General features: G+C 43.4%; 1 protein-coding gene across 5 annotated transcripts in view; it reads right to left on the bottom strand.

Moving 5' to 3' along the window:
- The window catches only part of GARRE1 (granule associated Rac and RHOG effector 1), an 80503-nt gene that overhangs the window by 18522 nt on the left and 45444 nt on the right, over positions 1-16537 (bottom strand). For all 5 annotated transcript variants that reach the window (XM_068528293.1, XM_068528290.1, XM_068528291.1 and 2 more), the window contains 5 exons: positions 9214-9423; positions 3597-3737; positions 3288-3383; positions 3002-3163; positions 598-756 (listed from right to left, as the gene is read on the bottom strand). In XM_068528293.1, the coding sequence (XP_068384394.1) occupies positions 598-756; positions 3002-3163; positions 3288-3383; positions 3597-3737; positions 9214-9423 (768 nt within the window). The remainder of the gene's footprint in view (positions 1-597; positions 757-3001; positions 3164-3287; positions 3384-3596; positions 3738-9213; positions 9424-16537) is intronic.

Below are 16537 nucleotides of genomic sequence, written 5' to 3'. Positions count from 1 at the left end.
AAGTTATTCTTCTCATGAGAGGTGAAAAGACCAAACTTACCTGAGTTGATGTTGTTATTTTATTGCATAAACAGAGAACTGGTATACAAAGTGACTGGATGGGGGCACTACTTATACCATTGCAGGAGGTGATATTTGAGCTGACATCAGGAAAATGAGAACGAGTGAGTCACATGAAGATCTGAGAGGAGTATTCTCAGGAAAAAGGAGCATCAGGGGCAAAGGCCTGAGACAGGAAGAAGCTTCGTGTGTTTGAGCAACAGAAAGACATCCACTGTGGCTCCAGAGTAGTCAGTCCAGGTGAAGGGTCCTATCAAATCGTTACTAATGTAGTGGTTTCCTTAAAATCAGGAAAGCCTGAGACATCATTTTGCAACTAGGTCCCCTGCTAATACATATTATCAATCTATTAAAGAAAAAAAAAAGACTTTTTAATGCTGTTCTTCCTTTACCTTTTCTATCTGGTCTAAAACCTGCAGCAAGCAAAGCACTTTTTAAATTCTCCAATGTTTTCGCACATGTGCCCACACCACATCCTCATGTGCCTGAAACGTCCTTCTCTATTCTCTCCCCCATCCATCACACGTGCTCACTCACCAGTCCAGCTTGGCCAAACAGCAGCTGCACGGCGGTCTTGCAGGCACCCCGCCACGTGGATGGGCACACCTGGTTCAGGACTTCAGTCACAGGAAAATCGTCCCTGGGTGTGATTCCATTATAGCAGCCTGCCTCCTTGATCAGCTGTAACATTGTATGCTACAGATTGATAAAAAGAGAGTTCGCACCTCAAAATAAAGCCATACCAGGTTCTAAGACTTGTAGAAATGCATTTACAGGTACAAAATAGTCCTCAAGAGAAGACCATTTTACATACTCCCATATCATGTCATTTTAATTTCTTAAGTAATTATTGTTAATTACCTTCAAAGATTTTCTCAACCCTGTAGCGTGACCGGCTAGATATGAATACATGTGCGTTAATATACATATGTGATTTCTATTCTAGCACAAAATATAGCATCATTTAGCAATGTGCTAATGCAAACTGGTTGAGGAATTTTGAAATTCTGAATCCCTCTGAATAAGGAAACAAAATCATCTGGTAAAAGTAAATACCAATGAAAACCTCATCTTTATTTTGGATGAACAAGTGGTCAGGTATGCAGACTCTGGAAACAGACTGTATAAGCTCCAATTCCAGTCTACAACTTTCTAGCTGTGTGGCCTTGGACCTTAGTTCCTCTATCTGTCAAATGGGGAAAAGGGCAGTACCCACTTTGTGGGTGAGCATTAACGTAGACAATGCATGGGAAGCATTTGACACAATGCCTGGCACACATGATGCTCTGCAAATGGTCCTAATTACTTCAGTATTATGACAAGATTTCTCCTCTTATTTAATTTATGAAAGTCCACTGAAACATTAACCATAAACAGCATTTTATAGTGTACTTTCAAAACCCTGTATTTTACACATTTTAAACAAAATTATGAATAAAACTAATTTGGCAAATGTCTCATTAAAAAAGTCACCCTAGGAGCTTCTGATTTGGTGAACACATGGAGGTGCTGGGACAGCAGTGCCTGGAGAGAACATGGAACCTCCAAGCCCCTTCCCCATGCCTTGCCCTAGGCATCTCTTCCATCTGGCTGTTCCTGAGTTACGTCCTCTCATAATAAACTGGTGATCCGGAACTCTCCCAACAAGTTGGGGTTCACAGCATCAATGTACTCAGATCAAGATACTGTAAGGAGAGTATGCTGTGGCAGACGTAGCACATTACTGAAGAAGTTCATTTATGGCCGTATAACTATAAAATGGTCACAGTCACTGCCTTAAATGCCAAAGTTTCCTTGGACCCTCTCCACACACTTCCTGGATCCCCCAGCCTCTCTTCTGGCTCCAGCGACCATCTGCCTCTGAGGACCCTGGCCCTGATCCCACTTCGGGGCTCCAGACCCATACATCCAACTGCCTGCTGAACACCTCCACTTGGACATTTCAAAAGCAACCTTAAAATCACGTCCAAAAATATATTTTATGACGACTATCCCCGAGCCTCAATAAACAGCACCAAAGCAGCTGTCCAAGCCAGAAACGTGGGCCTCATCTCCTTTCCCCTCCCTCTCACAGCCAATTAATCGCTGAGTCCTGCTTGTTATAACTTCTAGATCGCTCTTGGATGCGTCCACTCGCCTCCCATTATCACTGGATGGGGCTACGGCCAAAACCCTTCAGTGCTGCTCCCCTCCCAGCCACAGGCCATCCTGAAGTCAGGGGGATCTTTCCGAAATGCAAACCTCATTACACGACCTGTCTTGGTGGGATGTCAGCCACCTGGGGATGGAGTCCAGCCCTCACACTGGGGGCTTTCTGGACTCTCCGGGCTGCTTTTCCAGCCTTGGCTCCTACCATGTCTCCCCTTGTTCTAGACGGTGGCCCTCAGGTCTGACTACATATTAGAATCCCCTGGACAACTTTTACAAAATACCAGAGCCCAAGCCTTACTTCAGGACAATTAAGTCCGAATCTCATTAGTGACTGTCCTGGACGGCCAAGGGGCCCCCAGCTACAGCTCTAAGGAAGATCTTCAGCTCTTGGGATGGGCTGTCACTTCCTGGCCATCTCACAGCCTCAGCCCCACCCCCATACTTATTATTCAGGTCTTTCTCTGCTTAAAGTCCTCTTCTCAAGAGTCACATCTCTTAATCCTCCAGGTGAGGCCCCCTCGTTCTGTGTTCCTATCACAACCTAGTGGGCTGTCAAATCTCCTAGCCTGGCACTAATGGATGCTCAATAAAGACCTACCAAATGGAGGAAAAAAAAAAAAAAAGTCACCCTAGTCTGCTTTTAGACACCAGTTTACTGAGGAAGGTCAATGCCTCCCGTCTTCACTTAAGTTTTGCTTTTTAGTCTAGATTCTTTACAAGTCCTCAGGTTTCCTTAAGAACTCTATTTTCAAGTTCACACCCAGGTTGCTGGAACCCCAAGGAAAGCTACCGTCTTAAGTTTCAGATTGTCGGCGGCCGACTCGTTGAAGGAGACACCCTTCAGGAAGTTCGATCCTATCTGCACAGGGACGGTGGGAAGCTCACACTGCATGGGCTGCGGCGGGGTCTGCCTCCGCCCTGTCTGCTGTGCTTCTGCCTCGCTGCAGCAGCCCTGGAAAAGGGTTGGATAGGAGAGGAGAGGTGACCCACAGCTCACCTCTCAAGACATCTGCCTCATGTGGATGGCATGAATGCCATACCACAGCTCCCAGGAGCTACCAGAAAGAAAAGCATACCTGCAAACTGGCTTCAATCGCCTTTGGATTCAGGTGGAAACCGGCTTTCATTGCATATTCACAGTGACCTAAGCTTTCCAGAGCTATTTTATATGCCTGCAAAGAAATTGTTTTCAAGAATCAAGATTACATAGATTATAAACTGACTAGGTTCAATGAAAACAGAAATTTAAAATTTCTATAGTTATTAAAAGACATGAAGCAAACTACCATCTTATTACTCTTTCCAATTGGTTCAGCATCACGACTTTAACTCCCTCCCTTGTTTTCATCCCTTAGATATTAATGTGCCAGTTCTGAAAAACGTACTTGCAGAGCACTGTCAATCTTTATGTTCAGTTCTTTTAGCTGGTGCTCAGGAATTGCTGCACTTTGAGAACAGAAGAGCTGTTGAACTTCAATTCCTGCCAGGCGGCCATCACAGCCTCTTTCTCTTAGTCTAGATGTTGCCTGCAACAGAAATGGTGACTGGTAGGTAAAAGAGGATGTTACAGATACTAGCAAAATTAAAAAACCAGAAAACAACAATAGTAAAGCAAGAAACTATCTAAGAATTAGATATAAACCAGACATTCCGGATAGTCTGTATTACGAAGTGAGCAAGCAGTCAGAAGTTCTGAAAGACTGACTCAAGCATTGAAGAGAAAGCAAACCTGACAACAGAACTACCTTATTTAAGAAACCCCTGGGAATTCCCTGGCGGTCCAGTGGTTAGGACTCTGCACTCTCACTGCTGAGGGCCTGGATTCAATCCCTGGTCAGGGAACTAAGATCCCACAAACCATGCGGTATGCCCAAAAAAAAGAAACCCTGGAAAAAAGACTTACCTACCTGTTATTTAGTTTATATCTATATTACATATAAATTACATACACATTAAAAATATTCACATTTTAAATTTCCCTGCTTTAAAAAGACAGATACCCTAGTATATTGGCCCTTGGAGTTTCCAGAATTAAACAATATATATATGGTTGGGTGGTCCTATACACCAAAGTAAAAAACCTCACCAATAGGAAAAGAATAGGAAAAAAACAATACACTGTAACGTGAAAGGAAAAACAGAACTTTTGAAATCTGCACAGAAAAATGAAATACTTATTGTTTAGTCACTAAATATCTTTATGAAGAGTACATAAGAAAAACAAGAAGAAATTTATCTGTGTCTTGTGATGAAATGTTATCTATACATATGGGTCAGGACTAGAGAATACAGAAAAATATATATTTGATTTACTAGATGGAAGGAAGGATTCAGGATGAACTGTCTTTCAATTTTTCAATGCCTATTTTTATTGCAATAACATTTGTGCAACAAATAACATTTTTTTAAAAATTTTTAATTTATTATTTATTTATTATTTTTTTTATTTTTGGCTGTGTTGGGTCTTCGTTTCTGTGTGAGGGCTTTCTCCAGTTGTGGCGAGTGGGGGCCACTCCTCATCGCAGTGCGCGGGCCTCTCACTATCGCGGCCTCTCTTGTTGCGGAGCAGAGGCTCCAGACGCTCAGGCTCAGTAGTTGTGGCTCACGGGCCCAGTTGCTCCGCGGCATGTGGGATCTTCCCAGACCAGGGCTCGAACCCGTGTCCCCTGCATTGGCAGGCAGATTCTCAACCACTGCGCCACCAGGGAAGCCCCCCAAATAACATTTTTTAACAGTTAATTTTTGTTCTTCTAGGCCAAGGCAGGAGTTGTAATATTTACCAAAATTGCAGGACTAAAGGAAATTAACTAGCAGCTATAATGCCATACATTTCCAAAGCTCCACAAATTCTGTATGAATACCAACCATTCCCTGAACCCTAACAGTCTCACAGTTTAAAACCATTTGACTCTCTTTCTAGAACTCTTCCATTTAGTCAAATATGTAGCCCACAAGGTCTTATGTTAGATGTCTCTGGATAGACAGTGGAGCACAAAACCTGGTCCCTACCATCTTGGAGCTGACAGCTTCATGGGTCGAAAAGGCAAACAAATAAAACATTTAAAAAATATAAAATGGAGAAAAACATCCCAAGGGAAACAGAGAACTGTAACAGGGAGTGCCCGAGAAACTGAGAGATCATCATTTAGGCTGAGTTTGAGGCAGAGGAGGCAGTCAACAGAAGTGTGGGGTGGGGGTAGGACAGGCAGAGATGTCAGCAAAGGAACTAGAACCCAGTGAGCAGGGGAGAGTGGCCACAGATGAGGCTGTTGAGGAGGCAGGGGCCAGACTATGTGGGACTAGGCAGGTCATGGGGATGGGTCCACACTTTACCCTAAGGAAATGGAGAGACATGAAGGACGGCAAGACAGAAAGGGGAGAAGCAAGTCCAGCCACTGAAGCTGTCAGGGGAGAGTAATGATTCCCTGAACTAGGTTAGTGATAGTGGACACAGAAAGAAAGGGACAGATTTGCAGTCATATTTTGGAGGTAGGATCTGCAGGGCTTTCTTACGGATTGGATGTAGATGTGACAGAAAAACTGGAGGATAAATCTCAGGTTCCTTGCACAAAGGACCCAGTGTGGCATGGCACTACATGCTAGCACAGGGAAGATTTGAGGAGGAACAGCGTGTGCAGGAAGGCTAAGGGCTGAGCCATCTGAAGACCTGAGGAGGGCAGCAGCTGAATATAGGGGCCTGAGCCCATGGGGGAAGCGAACCGGGCACACACATTTGTGTGCTTGTGGCCCCAGCCCACAAGCAGTTTTTAAAGTTCCAAGACTAGATGAAGACCCTCTAGGGGAGAGGGCACGTAGAACTCAGCCTTGAGAAACTCATATTCATAAGTTATGTTGAAGAGAAGCTAACAAAGTGGATGGAGAGGCTAGCCCAAGAGCTAAGAGGGTACCTAAGAACACCTGGTTCTCCACAAGGAGAGAGGATTTCCAGGGCTCATGTCGCTGTGAGCTGCTGAATGGAGTCATCGGGATCCTTGCATTTCTGCCAATTATTTTTGGCAACATGGAAGGCACCAGTGACCTTGACAAGACAAGGTACGTTCTTGTGTAGGAGTGGAAGCCAGATTTTAGTGAACTGAATGATACCGTTTATATAAAGTTTCATATTGTGCAAAACAATATATTTATGGATACATACATATAGAATAAAAATATAAAAATATGCATAGGAATCACAAACTCCAAAATCAAAAGAGGTTATCTCTAGAGAGAAAGGAATATGAATAAGATAGTGGAGAAGTACAGAGGGAACTCAAGTGCATTTGTAATAATATTTTCCTGTTAAAAATAAAAGGTATGAGGGCTTCCCTGGTGGCGCAGTGGTTAAGAATCTGCCTGCCAATGCAGGGGACACGGGTTCGAGCCCTGGTCCGGGAAGATCCCACATGCCACGGAGCAACCAAACCCGTGCACCACAACTACTGAGCCTGCGCCCTAGAGCCTGCGAGCCACAACTACTGAGCCTGCGAGCCACAACTACTGAAGCCTGCGTGCCTAGAGCCTGTGCTCCGCAACAAGAGAAGCCACCGCAATGAGAGGCCCGTGCACCGCAACGAAGAGTGGCTCCCGCTCGCTGCAACTAGAGAAAGCCCGCACGCAGCAATGAAGACCCAATGCAGCCAAATAAATAATAAAATAAATGAATTTTTAAAAAAAAAGTTAAAAATAAATAAATAAATAAAAGGTATGAGGACTTCCCTGGTGATGCAGTGGTCAAGAATCCACCTGGCCAATGGAGGGGACACGGGTTTGAGCTCTGTTCGAGGAAGATCCCACATGCCGCGGAGCAACTAACCCCATGCGTCACAATTACTGAGCCTGCTCACCTAGAGCCTGTGCTCCACAAGAGAAGCCACCGCAATGAGAAGCCCCCGCTTGCCGCAACTAGAGAAAGCCCACGTGTAGCAACGAAGACCCAACGCAGCCATAAATAAATAAATAAATAAATAAATAAATAAATAAATAAAACAAACAAACAAATAAATAAAATTATAAAAAGATAAAAGGTATGAAGCAAATGGGCAAAAAGTGAAGATTCGTTTGACAAAGCTAAAAGGAATATAGATGGGTATGTATGACATTTTCTATATGCTTAAAATATTTCATGATAATAATAATCTTTTTTAGAGTGAATTAAAGGTGAAGTGAACAATTCTTTCAAGAAGTTGGCTATAAAAAGAGCAGAGAAACAGGGCAGGGCAGGGAGGATTTTTATTTGTAAGCATATTTGTGTACAGGTGGGAGCATGCCGAGGAGGAGAGAAAACACAGGGTCCCACCAAAGAAGCCCTGAGGTTGGGGGCAGGGTGAGGAGAGGCAGACCCTGGACAGAAGGAGAGGGTACCTCCTCTGCTGTAATGAAGAGGAAGGAAGAGAAGAGGGTCTGAATGGGGGGAGGGGTGTCATTTGGGCGGACATGAAAAAGAGGGGCTGCTGCCAGGTAGATTCTCTTTTCTCAGTGTGTGTGGAGCAGGGTCACTGGTTGGAAGCAAAGTAAGGAAGGCAGAAAGGCCTGGGCACACAGAAGTGGGTGAAGGGAAAGGTCAAGGCGAGGTAGTCAAAGGAGCACCAGGAGGCCTCACTTGGGCTGGATTCTCAGCACGAATGATGCCAACAGGTGGAGTAGAGAAGACCTTGAGCCAGGTATGAAGGGTGTGAATGTGAGCTGCATGATCAGGAGGTTGCAGCCAGCAGGGCCCATAGCGTTGTAAGATGAGAAGATAAAGGTGTGGACCCCACTGCCCGGCCACATGCAATGAAGTCAAGAGGTCCCACTCCCACATTCAACCCCCAATTAGCATTTCAGGGCTGCTCTGATAAACACCAAGAAAGCAAAGGAGAGTCTTTAACATGAAAGAGACCAAAACAAACAAGCAAACGGGAAAAAGAAATTGAAAAGAAATAACAATGCAGTTGAACAGCATGAAACTGAAGTAAGAAAATGAGAGAACGTACAATGTTAAAATGTTGAAAAATCATGTTTAAAAATTTGATTAAAGGAGATCTCTAAAACAAAATGAAATAGTTTGCCAATTTAATTGACGAATGATTCAAACTAAATTCAAACGAAATGTTATATAATATAAAGTCTCTTTTACTCTGTGAAATGGAACAGTAAATCCTAGTTAAAGTCCCGTCTTGGAAGGCTTTTCTTCTGCCCTTGGAAACAAAGGAGTATTAAAATGCCAACAAGGGGTTTCCCTGGTGGCGCAGTGGTTAAGAATCCGCCTGCCAATGCAGGGGACACAGGTTCGAGCCCTGGTCTGGGAAGATCCCACATGCCGCAGAGCAACTAAGCCCATGCGCCACAACTACTGAGCCTGTGCTCTAGAGCCCGCGAGCCACAACTACCGAAGCCCACAAGCCACAACTACTGAAGCCCGCGCACCTAGAGCCCGTGCTCTGCAACAAGAGAAGCCCCCGCACCGCAAGGAAGAGTAGCCCCAGCTCGCCGCAACTAGAGAAAGCCCGCGCGCAGCAACCAAGACCCAACGCAGCCAAAAATAATAAACAAATAAAATAAATAAATTTATTAAAAAATAAAAAATAAAATGCCAACAAGAAATGTGTCATCGCTTACTACATCCCCACCTAGCTACCTGGCTGACCCCTTACCCTCCATATACCCTCCAGCCTCTTCTCCCTAGTCCCTCTTCCTAGAAGCTTTGCTGCACTTCTTGTTGGAGGCCAGGCCCTTCCCCTGGGCTCCTGCACACCTCCATCACGGCCCCTCAAACCTGTTTTTGTAAGACTTTTCTCCTAGGAGGTTGTGAGTAGAGGCTACTACCTCAGGGCCTGCACATGCCTGGCATGAAGTGGGCATTTACAAAGACATTCACTGTTAAATGAATGAACAAGCTAATGACAGCAGTTGAAAACTCACACTTCTACATAAAGTGGCTTTTTTAAGAACCAACAGGTAAAGGCCCTCTGGAGTCTCTCCTATCTGAACAAAGGGCACCAATCTCCCCAAAGTCAGGGTTACCTCAGCAGCCCCCCGCCAGGACCGCACAGCTTCCTCCAGTTCTGGTGTGTGGCCCATGCCAGATAAGCCACCGCCACTGCTGCTGTTCTTTTTTTCTGGCACAACCACCTCGGCAAAGCAAGAGTGAGCCACTGGCTGGACCTTCTGTAACGCCTGGGTCAGAAACTGGAAATGGACCTGCACCACTGTCAAGAAGCATCGCCCCAACACCTGTGAAAACAAGAGAGCCAGGGATTTTAAGGCTGTGGGTTGCTACTGCATGACCGCAATCAATTCTCAACTATCAATTTGAGTAGAGGTAACAATTAACTGGAAATCTGAAATCATATGAAGTTAAAAAGTCACCATGCTTTAGAAGGATCTGCCTTTGTTCTCACGTTTGGACCTGGGTGGCCTGATACCTAGAAATCAAGATGTTTCAACCAAATAGCAAGCCCCAAGGTTCGAATGGGCCTTCCCACTTCCCATCTAGCCTCCCTCCACTCCTGTTCTCCACTCGCCTCATCTGGACTCTGGCTCACACCAACCCTGGTTGTCTTTGAGCTCCTGCTGAACCACAGCAACCCACAATTCCAATTCTGTCCACACAGTATTCAGAGGGCAGAGTAAAAGCCAGGTGATTAAAAATCCAAAAGGTCAGTTTGACTATAAGAAGACATTCCATTGGAAATGGAATCCAAAGATACAGGTTATTTTGGTAACAGTGTATTAACATAGTTATTACATAGTTATTAACATAGCTGTATGTCATATTTCCAGTCTTACAAAACAAAGCTCACAGACCTGTCTTCTAGGAGTCAACAAAACATACTGTTAAGTCCATTTGTCAGAACAGTAGAAACCCACTCACCTGATACGTATCAGTAGTTGGTTGGTTGATGCAGTAGTCCGTTAAAGTAGAAAATTCATTAAAAAAACTACCATATACATGCTATGTTAATATATACTATTAACATGTAATTATAATATATGTACTAAAAATATACTACATACCATAAACATTTTAAGATACAAATGTGCCTTTATCTGCCAACCTCTGGCATTGGCTAAAGCTGTTCTCTGACATTACTTGTCGTTCCCCATTTGCTTTCTTGTGTTAACTCCAGCTACAAGGTGTTCTCTACGATTTCCTACTTCTTTTTTCTTTAAAAGACAGCAAGAATTTGCTGCTTGCAAAGCACCTTGAGCAGACACTTTCCAGATTATTGACATGTCCCCCTAATCTTTTACAGTTGTTTTAGTCATACAAAATTCAACAACAGTAACAACAAAACCTTTCTGTAACTCCTTTATCATGTTCCATAACATTCAAAACATTTTTAATGGAAGGTATTTCATATTTCATTGGCCTATACAGTGGATTACTTACTAACAAAAAATTACTTATTTTATTGAGTTTGTAATCCAACTGGAGCATAGCTGAGAGGGCCCACTAGCTGCCAGCTCTCAGGGCGCTGCCTTGGGGAGGTGGTGAAGGTTTCCATTGCCTTTTACAAGGAACTAAAATCCAACCCCACTGCCCACACTTTGGCCCAGTCCTGTTCCTTGGAGAAGCCAAAAATAAGACTCAACCTTGGACCTATCACCTCCCAGCACACATTTCAGATGCTGCCCTTTTCCACCCCCACTGGGCAGAGCTCTTCTTCCTGGAGAAAGAGAGTCAGGCAAGCTCCCAGTGGTGACACTTACTCCCTCTGAATTATTTTCCCCTGTGGAAATCACCAGGACAAAACTAAAGCAAACACACAAAACTCACACCAAAGCATCCTCCTTCTATAGGGAACCATCAGAAATACAGGCTGAATTCCCACTCAAACAAACCTTCTGGGTCTCCACTCACATCTCCCTCAAAGCTCCACCCCATCAAAGATGCGGCAGAGTGAGCCACACAGAATAAGCAGACCTAGCAACCTAGGAACTTGTGCCACAAACAGAAAAAAGAGTATTTAATTAGCATTGTACATAATATCAGCCAGCCTGAACGAAACACTCAGCATGTACTTCACCTGTGCTAAAGATTTCACACTGATTATCTCATTTAATCCTAGGAACAACCATATGAGGTCATTTCCATTTCACAAACAATAAGACTAAGGCACAGAAAGGTTATGAAACTTTGTCAAGGGGACACAACTGGATGTGGCAGAGGGGTCACTTGACTCAAGTGTCTATGCCCTTAGCCATTGTGCCCCCCTGCCTTCAACAGGCTCTACACACGTGAAGACAGCTGTGGGCTGGCAGCACTGAGACCAGACACAGGACAGCAGCTCAACCTTAACTGGCTTAGGCCAGAATGATATGGTGTCCTGACGCTCCACACAGAGCAAACCCAGGAGGAGAAGTGAAGCTGGGTCCTCAGGCACACAAACTCTTCCTCCTCCTCCTTCCTTAGCCTCTTGGCAGGCTGTGGCTGAGGGAGGAGGAGGGAGCAGTGGAGATGCCATGTGCCATTTGCTCTAGGCTCACATTCTTTCAGCTTTTGACAGATACAACTGAGTCATTCAATCTTTCAACAGATGTGTAATTTGTGAATGCCTGATATATACAAAGCACAAAAAAGCCAGAAGATACTATAAGAAAGACAGCGAACAAGTCACTGTCCTTGTTAGGGTTACCTTCTAATGGTGGGGAACAGTTAAGTAGATATGCAAAGTCAGGGGCTACTGGAGAATGAACACTAAGGAGTGAGGTGGGAAGGAAAAGGCTCTCTGAGGAAAAGACCAAGGGAACAGATGGAGTAACCCCTCTCCCTTCTAAAGGAAAATTCTGAGAAAGGCCTCTGAAGGCCTGATGCAGGGTCCTGGGCCCAGAACAGGACATTCTCTGATAATGCTGGTCGATGCTGGGCTGGGGGTTGGGGAGGGTCCTCTTGTTGTCAAGGGCAGAATGGTGGAAGGAGGATGCTTCTGTTGCAGGAGTAAATGGGGGGAGAGATGGTGGACAGTTTTAAAAGGCGGACATTCAGAATATTGTCTCCACCACTTATTACATGCTTGACCTTGGATGAGTCATTTAATATAAATTTCTTCCATGTATAGAAGAAATGATGCAAACAAGAGCTCAGCATTTCCCTCCCCCACCCATGAGGTATGTAGCACAAATATGGGTTGTGACAAAATATTTGTGTTGTAAACAATTCATTAAAAGCCAATGAAACCAATGGTTACACCCTGGAGCTTGGAAAAGCTTTTTTATTTATTTATTTTTTGACTGTGCCACGAGGCATACAGGATCTTAGTTCCCCAACTAGGGATCGAACCCGTGCCCCCTGCAGTGGATGCATGGAGTCTTAACCACTGGACCAACAAGGAAGTCCCTGGAAAAGCTATTTAAAAAATATCTATTCTACAAGTTTACCTAAACTAACAGACGTATAAACACCACCTTTTCCAGATAGAGGACAAAGCTCAATCTCCAGCCTGCCTCTGCCCCCCTTTTCTCTACAATATCTCCTGTCTTAGCCCAGCTTCCCTCCTGTAACAGACTCCATCCTCTCCATCACAGGGATGAGCCAGTCCTTGGGGTCTTCCTGAGAAACCTGGAAAGAAATAGAGACTCTAAAGTTATGAATTTGGAAGCATGTGACCCAAGGGCTGAGGACAGCTACTTTCTCTTTCACAGGGAGAATGTTTCCTGGACTGCAGGATCCAGTGAAGCTGCAGAACAGATGTGGCAAGCTGGTGGACAAATGAGTGGAGTGGTCAAAGAGAGAGACATTTTAAATGTCAATGAGTTTAAACTGTCAGTGGAGCTATAGAGTTCCACGTCTATCAACCTGGAACTTCCAGAGTTCCAGCTATCATTTACTGAGTGCTTAACCCATACCAAGCACTTGACGTGCAGTGAAGTGACTCAGGGGGGTGATAGCAATTCATCCATTTTATAGATGACAACACCGAGGCTTAGAGAAAGAAAGAACCTTGCTCCAGTGTCAAGCAGGTAATAAGTGGTGCAGTACAGATCTGATGCCAAGTCTGTCTGACTCCAAAAACTGTGTTCTAACCATCAGGCTATGCTATCTTCATATGACAAGATCCAGGATGTAGTCACGACAGTGACTAAGGATACCAAGAAGGGGAGAGGAACCCTGTGCAGGAACCCTGATGTCTCCCATACAGTGTCAGCCCAGTTCCCTGGGCTGGAAACGGAGACTGAGAGGCATGGCTCAGTCTTCTCTAACTGTGGGAAAGGGGCTGCGATAAGAGTAAAAAGTGGGGTAGCCTGTGGCACTTCAGGGTGGCATGAGTCTCAAAGTTCATGATCTGCACAGCAGACTGCTAAGACTGGCTGCAAACAGCAATGATAAACTGGGAGAGGACACACAGGGCTTGGGAAAAGAAGCAGCTTCTCTTACCTCTAGAGGAATTCCAAACCCCAAAACATCTGTTCAGGCCTTCAGCACATCAGTCCCATTCAACAGTTATGAAGAAAGCAATCAGATTTAATCTTACCCTTGGTGTTTGTATTAGTAAAAAAAAAAATCCATTCATCCAAAGGCATCCCAAGTTGATGGAATCTGGGGCAATAAGAGGCTGTTATCAGACTTGCATTAAGAGAAACATTTTGGTGTGACTTAAATTCCTCATAAAGGCCCAATTCCTGAATACAGACAATAAGCGACCTTGCCACTTCTGCCTCCAAATATCCATGGAGCATTCTGGATTACTATAAACAGCCACTGAGGATCTACTGAAATGAAACCTTGTTTTCTGGGAATCCCTGATGGCAGAGGAAAAGGGTACACGTTCACTTTCCCATTCCCCTATAAACGTACCACATGTGCTGCTAAGGGGGTTATATTCATGGATATAACCAGGAAACCTTTTCTTTTTGGTGATTTTTATATTTTATTAATTAAAGCCAATTTTAGTTTAAGGTCATCCTATTTTGAACCCTAAAAGAACACTCTTTCTACACTACCATAGTCAACTCTACCTTCCTAGAATATTTTCACAATTTTAGTTACTCCTCTTCTAGGGCCAGGGCCTGACTCAGCCCTTACTATATCTGCACGTGCTGAAATCACGAAGTGCCCAACTGCACCCCACCTGCCACACACCTTGTGATTTTCACATCAATATACACAATGTCTAAGTTCATTTTTTGCTCAAACCTCACTGAACAATTCGTCTTTCTCACATCCCTGCAGAGTGAAGAACAAGTAAAAGTGTCACATACACCATACTGTCAAACATTTCCAGGGGTTCTAGCATTTACTTCTGATCAGTTTAAAAGTCGAGAATGAATGAAATGAAGTTGATCCAGACTGGCTGCTTTTATTAGAAATTCCAAACTCATTCAGTCATTTCTCTCTCTTCAAAACTTACTTGTACCTTAAACATTACAGTTAGTTCCACGTGTTCCCAATCTTTTATTCTTATGATAATTCCAGAGTTATTACATAATGACCTAACCAACAGACCAGAATGTGATACAAAGACCTAAATGTGTCTCCAGAGAAATACAGAAATGCAGTAGACCATGCCTGGACTATGGAAAGTACCTTATGGAGATTAAATTATGGCATAAAAATGTAAAAAACAAGCTTACTGAAACTAACATATATAGTCTAACCTAAAAACTGATTAACAGTGAGTGCTTAAATATTAAAAAAAAAAAAAAAAGCAACTAACAGCAATAAAAAAAGCAACTAACAAAACAATAATCTCTTTGCAGCCAGTATTAACCTAGCGCACAAAGAAGCTGCCATGCTATGTACAGAAGAAAGAACTAGTGAGGAGAGAAAGCTAACACATCCCCAAGGGTAGATGAGCCAACACCAAATGTTAATCATTTGGACAAGATTACATTCTGCCCCTAGACATGCTGCTTTACTGCTGGTAAAAATATCAACAGACACAGTTTCTGAACTCCTACTTCATGGCCCAAACACTGTGGTGCATAAAACCTTTTATACCAGTAATACATATTCATTGCAAATAAATTACGGGGAAAAGATCAGCTAAATAAAGAAATAAACAGTATCAAATATTACTAAATAGCTATAACCACTGATTACATGTTTCTGATACAGCCTACATTTGTACCTGTAGATTTTTTTTGTAAAACTAGATCATGTTGTATGTTATTTTATAGCCTGCTTTCCAAAATAAAATATATCAAAAATTTATTACATGCAACACACATAGGAAGTTATTTATTTATTTATTTATTTATTTATTTATTTACTAATTAATTATCACCGCACTGCTCGGCTTGTAAGATCTTAGTTCCCCATACAGGGATCTAAACCTGTGCCCCTTCAGTGGAAGCACAGAGTCCTAACAACTGGACTGCCAGGGAATTCCCAGGAAGTTGTATATTTCAGCTACATTGCTATCAATGGTAGTAACTAACAGGATAATTATAAACTATCATCCAGGACATGAAAAAGTGAAAGGCCAGTGAGGGGAACTAAGTCTATGGTAGACAAAGGAGGAATGGTTGTTATTGTTCAATAGGTACAGAGTTTCAGTTTGGGAAGATGAAAAAGTTCTGCAGATGGCTAGTGGTTGATGGTTGCAAAAAATATGAACATACTTAATGCCACTGAACTGTACACTTAAATATAGTTAAGATGGCAAAATTTATGTTATGTATAATTTACCACACACACAAAAAAGTACAAGTGCTTCTAGTCACCCCCTCTGCTACCATTCTATTCCAAGCTACAATCATCTCTTGCTTGGATTACTATAACAGCCTCTTAACTGACCTTCCTGCTTCCTTTCAATTAGGATTAGTTTTATCTACACATTACAACAACGACAACAACAACAACAACAAATGCAGTGGTTTAAATAAGAGCAACGTTTACTTCTTTCTAAAGTAAAAATAAATCTAGGGTTAGGCAGTCCAGAGCTGGCATGGAGGCTCCCGGGTATCACAAGGAGCCCAGTTCCCATCTTTCTGCTCTTCATCCTCACACAAGGCTTACATACTGGAACTACCTCATAGTTCTAAATGGTTAAATGACCTTTAGCCATTCTGCCTGCATTCTAGATAGTAAAACCTGGTGGGGGGAGTGGGGAAGAAGGTAGCACCCTTTTTCCCTCTAAGGAAACTTCCCAGCAGTCTCATCCAAAACCTCTAGTTACATCTTCATGCACCAAAACTTAATTCAAGTGACCACTCCTAGCTGTAAGGGAAGCTGGGAAGTATAGTCTCTTTTCCATGCATAATATTCCTGAAAAAACAAAAACAAACAAACAAAACACCCTCCAGAGTTTTTGTTGTTGTTGTTTTCTGGCTGCGCCATGGCAGCTTGTGCGATCTCAGTTCCCTGACCAGGGACTGAACCCAGGGCCCCGGCAGTGAAAGCACC

Source organism: Eschrichtius robustus, chromosome 19, assembly GCF_028021215.1.
Source record: "Eschrichtius robustus isolate mEscRob2 chromosome 19, mEscRob2.pri, whole genome shotgun sequence".
NCBI lineage: Eukaryota > Metazoa > Chordata > Mammalia > Artiodactyla > Eschrichtiidae > Eschrichtius > Eschrichtius robustus.
Note: the sequence above shows the minus strand (reverse complement) of the source record. Positions and strands in the feature narration are given on the sequence as shown.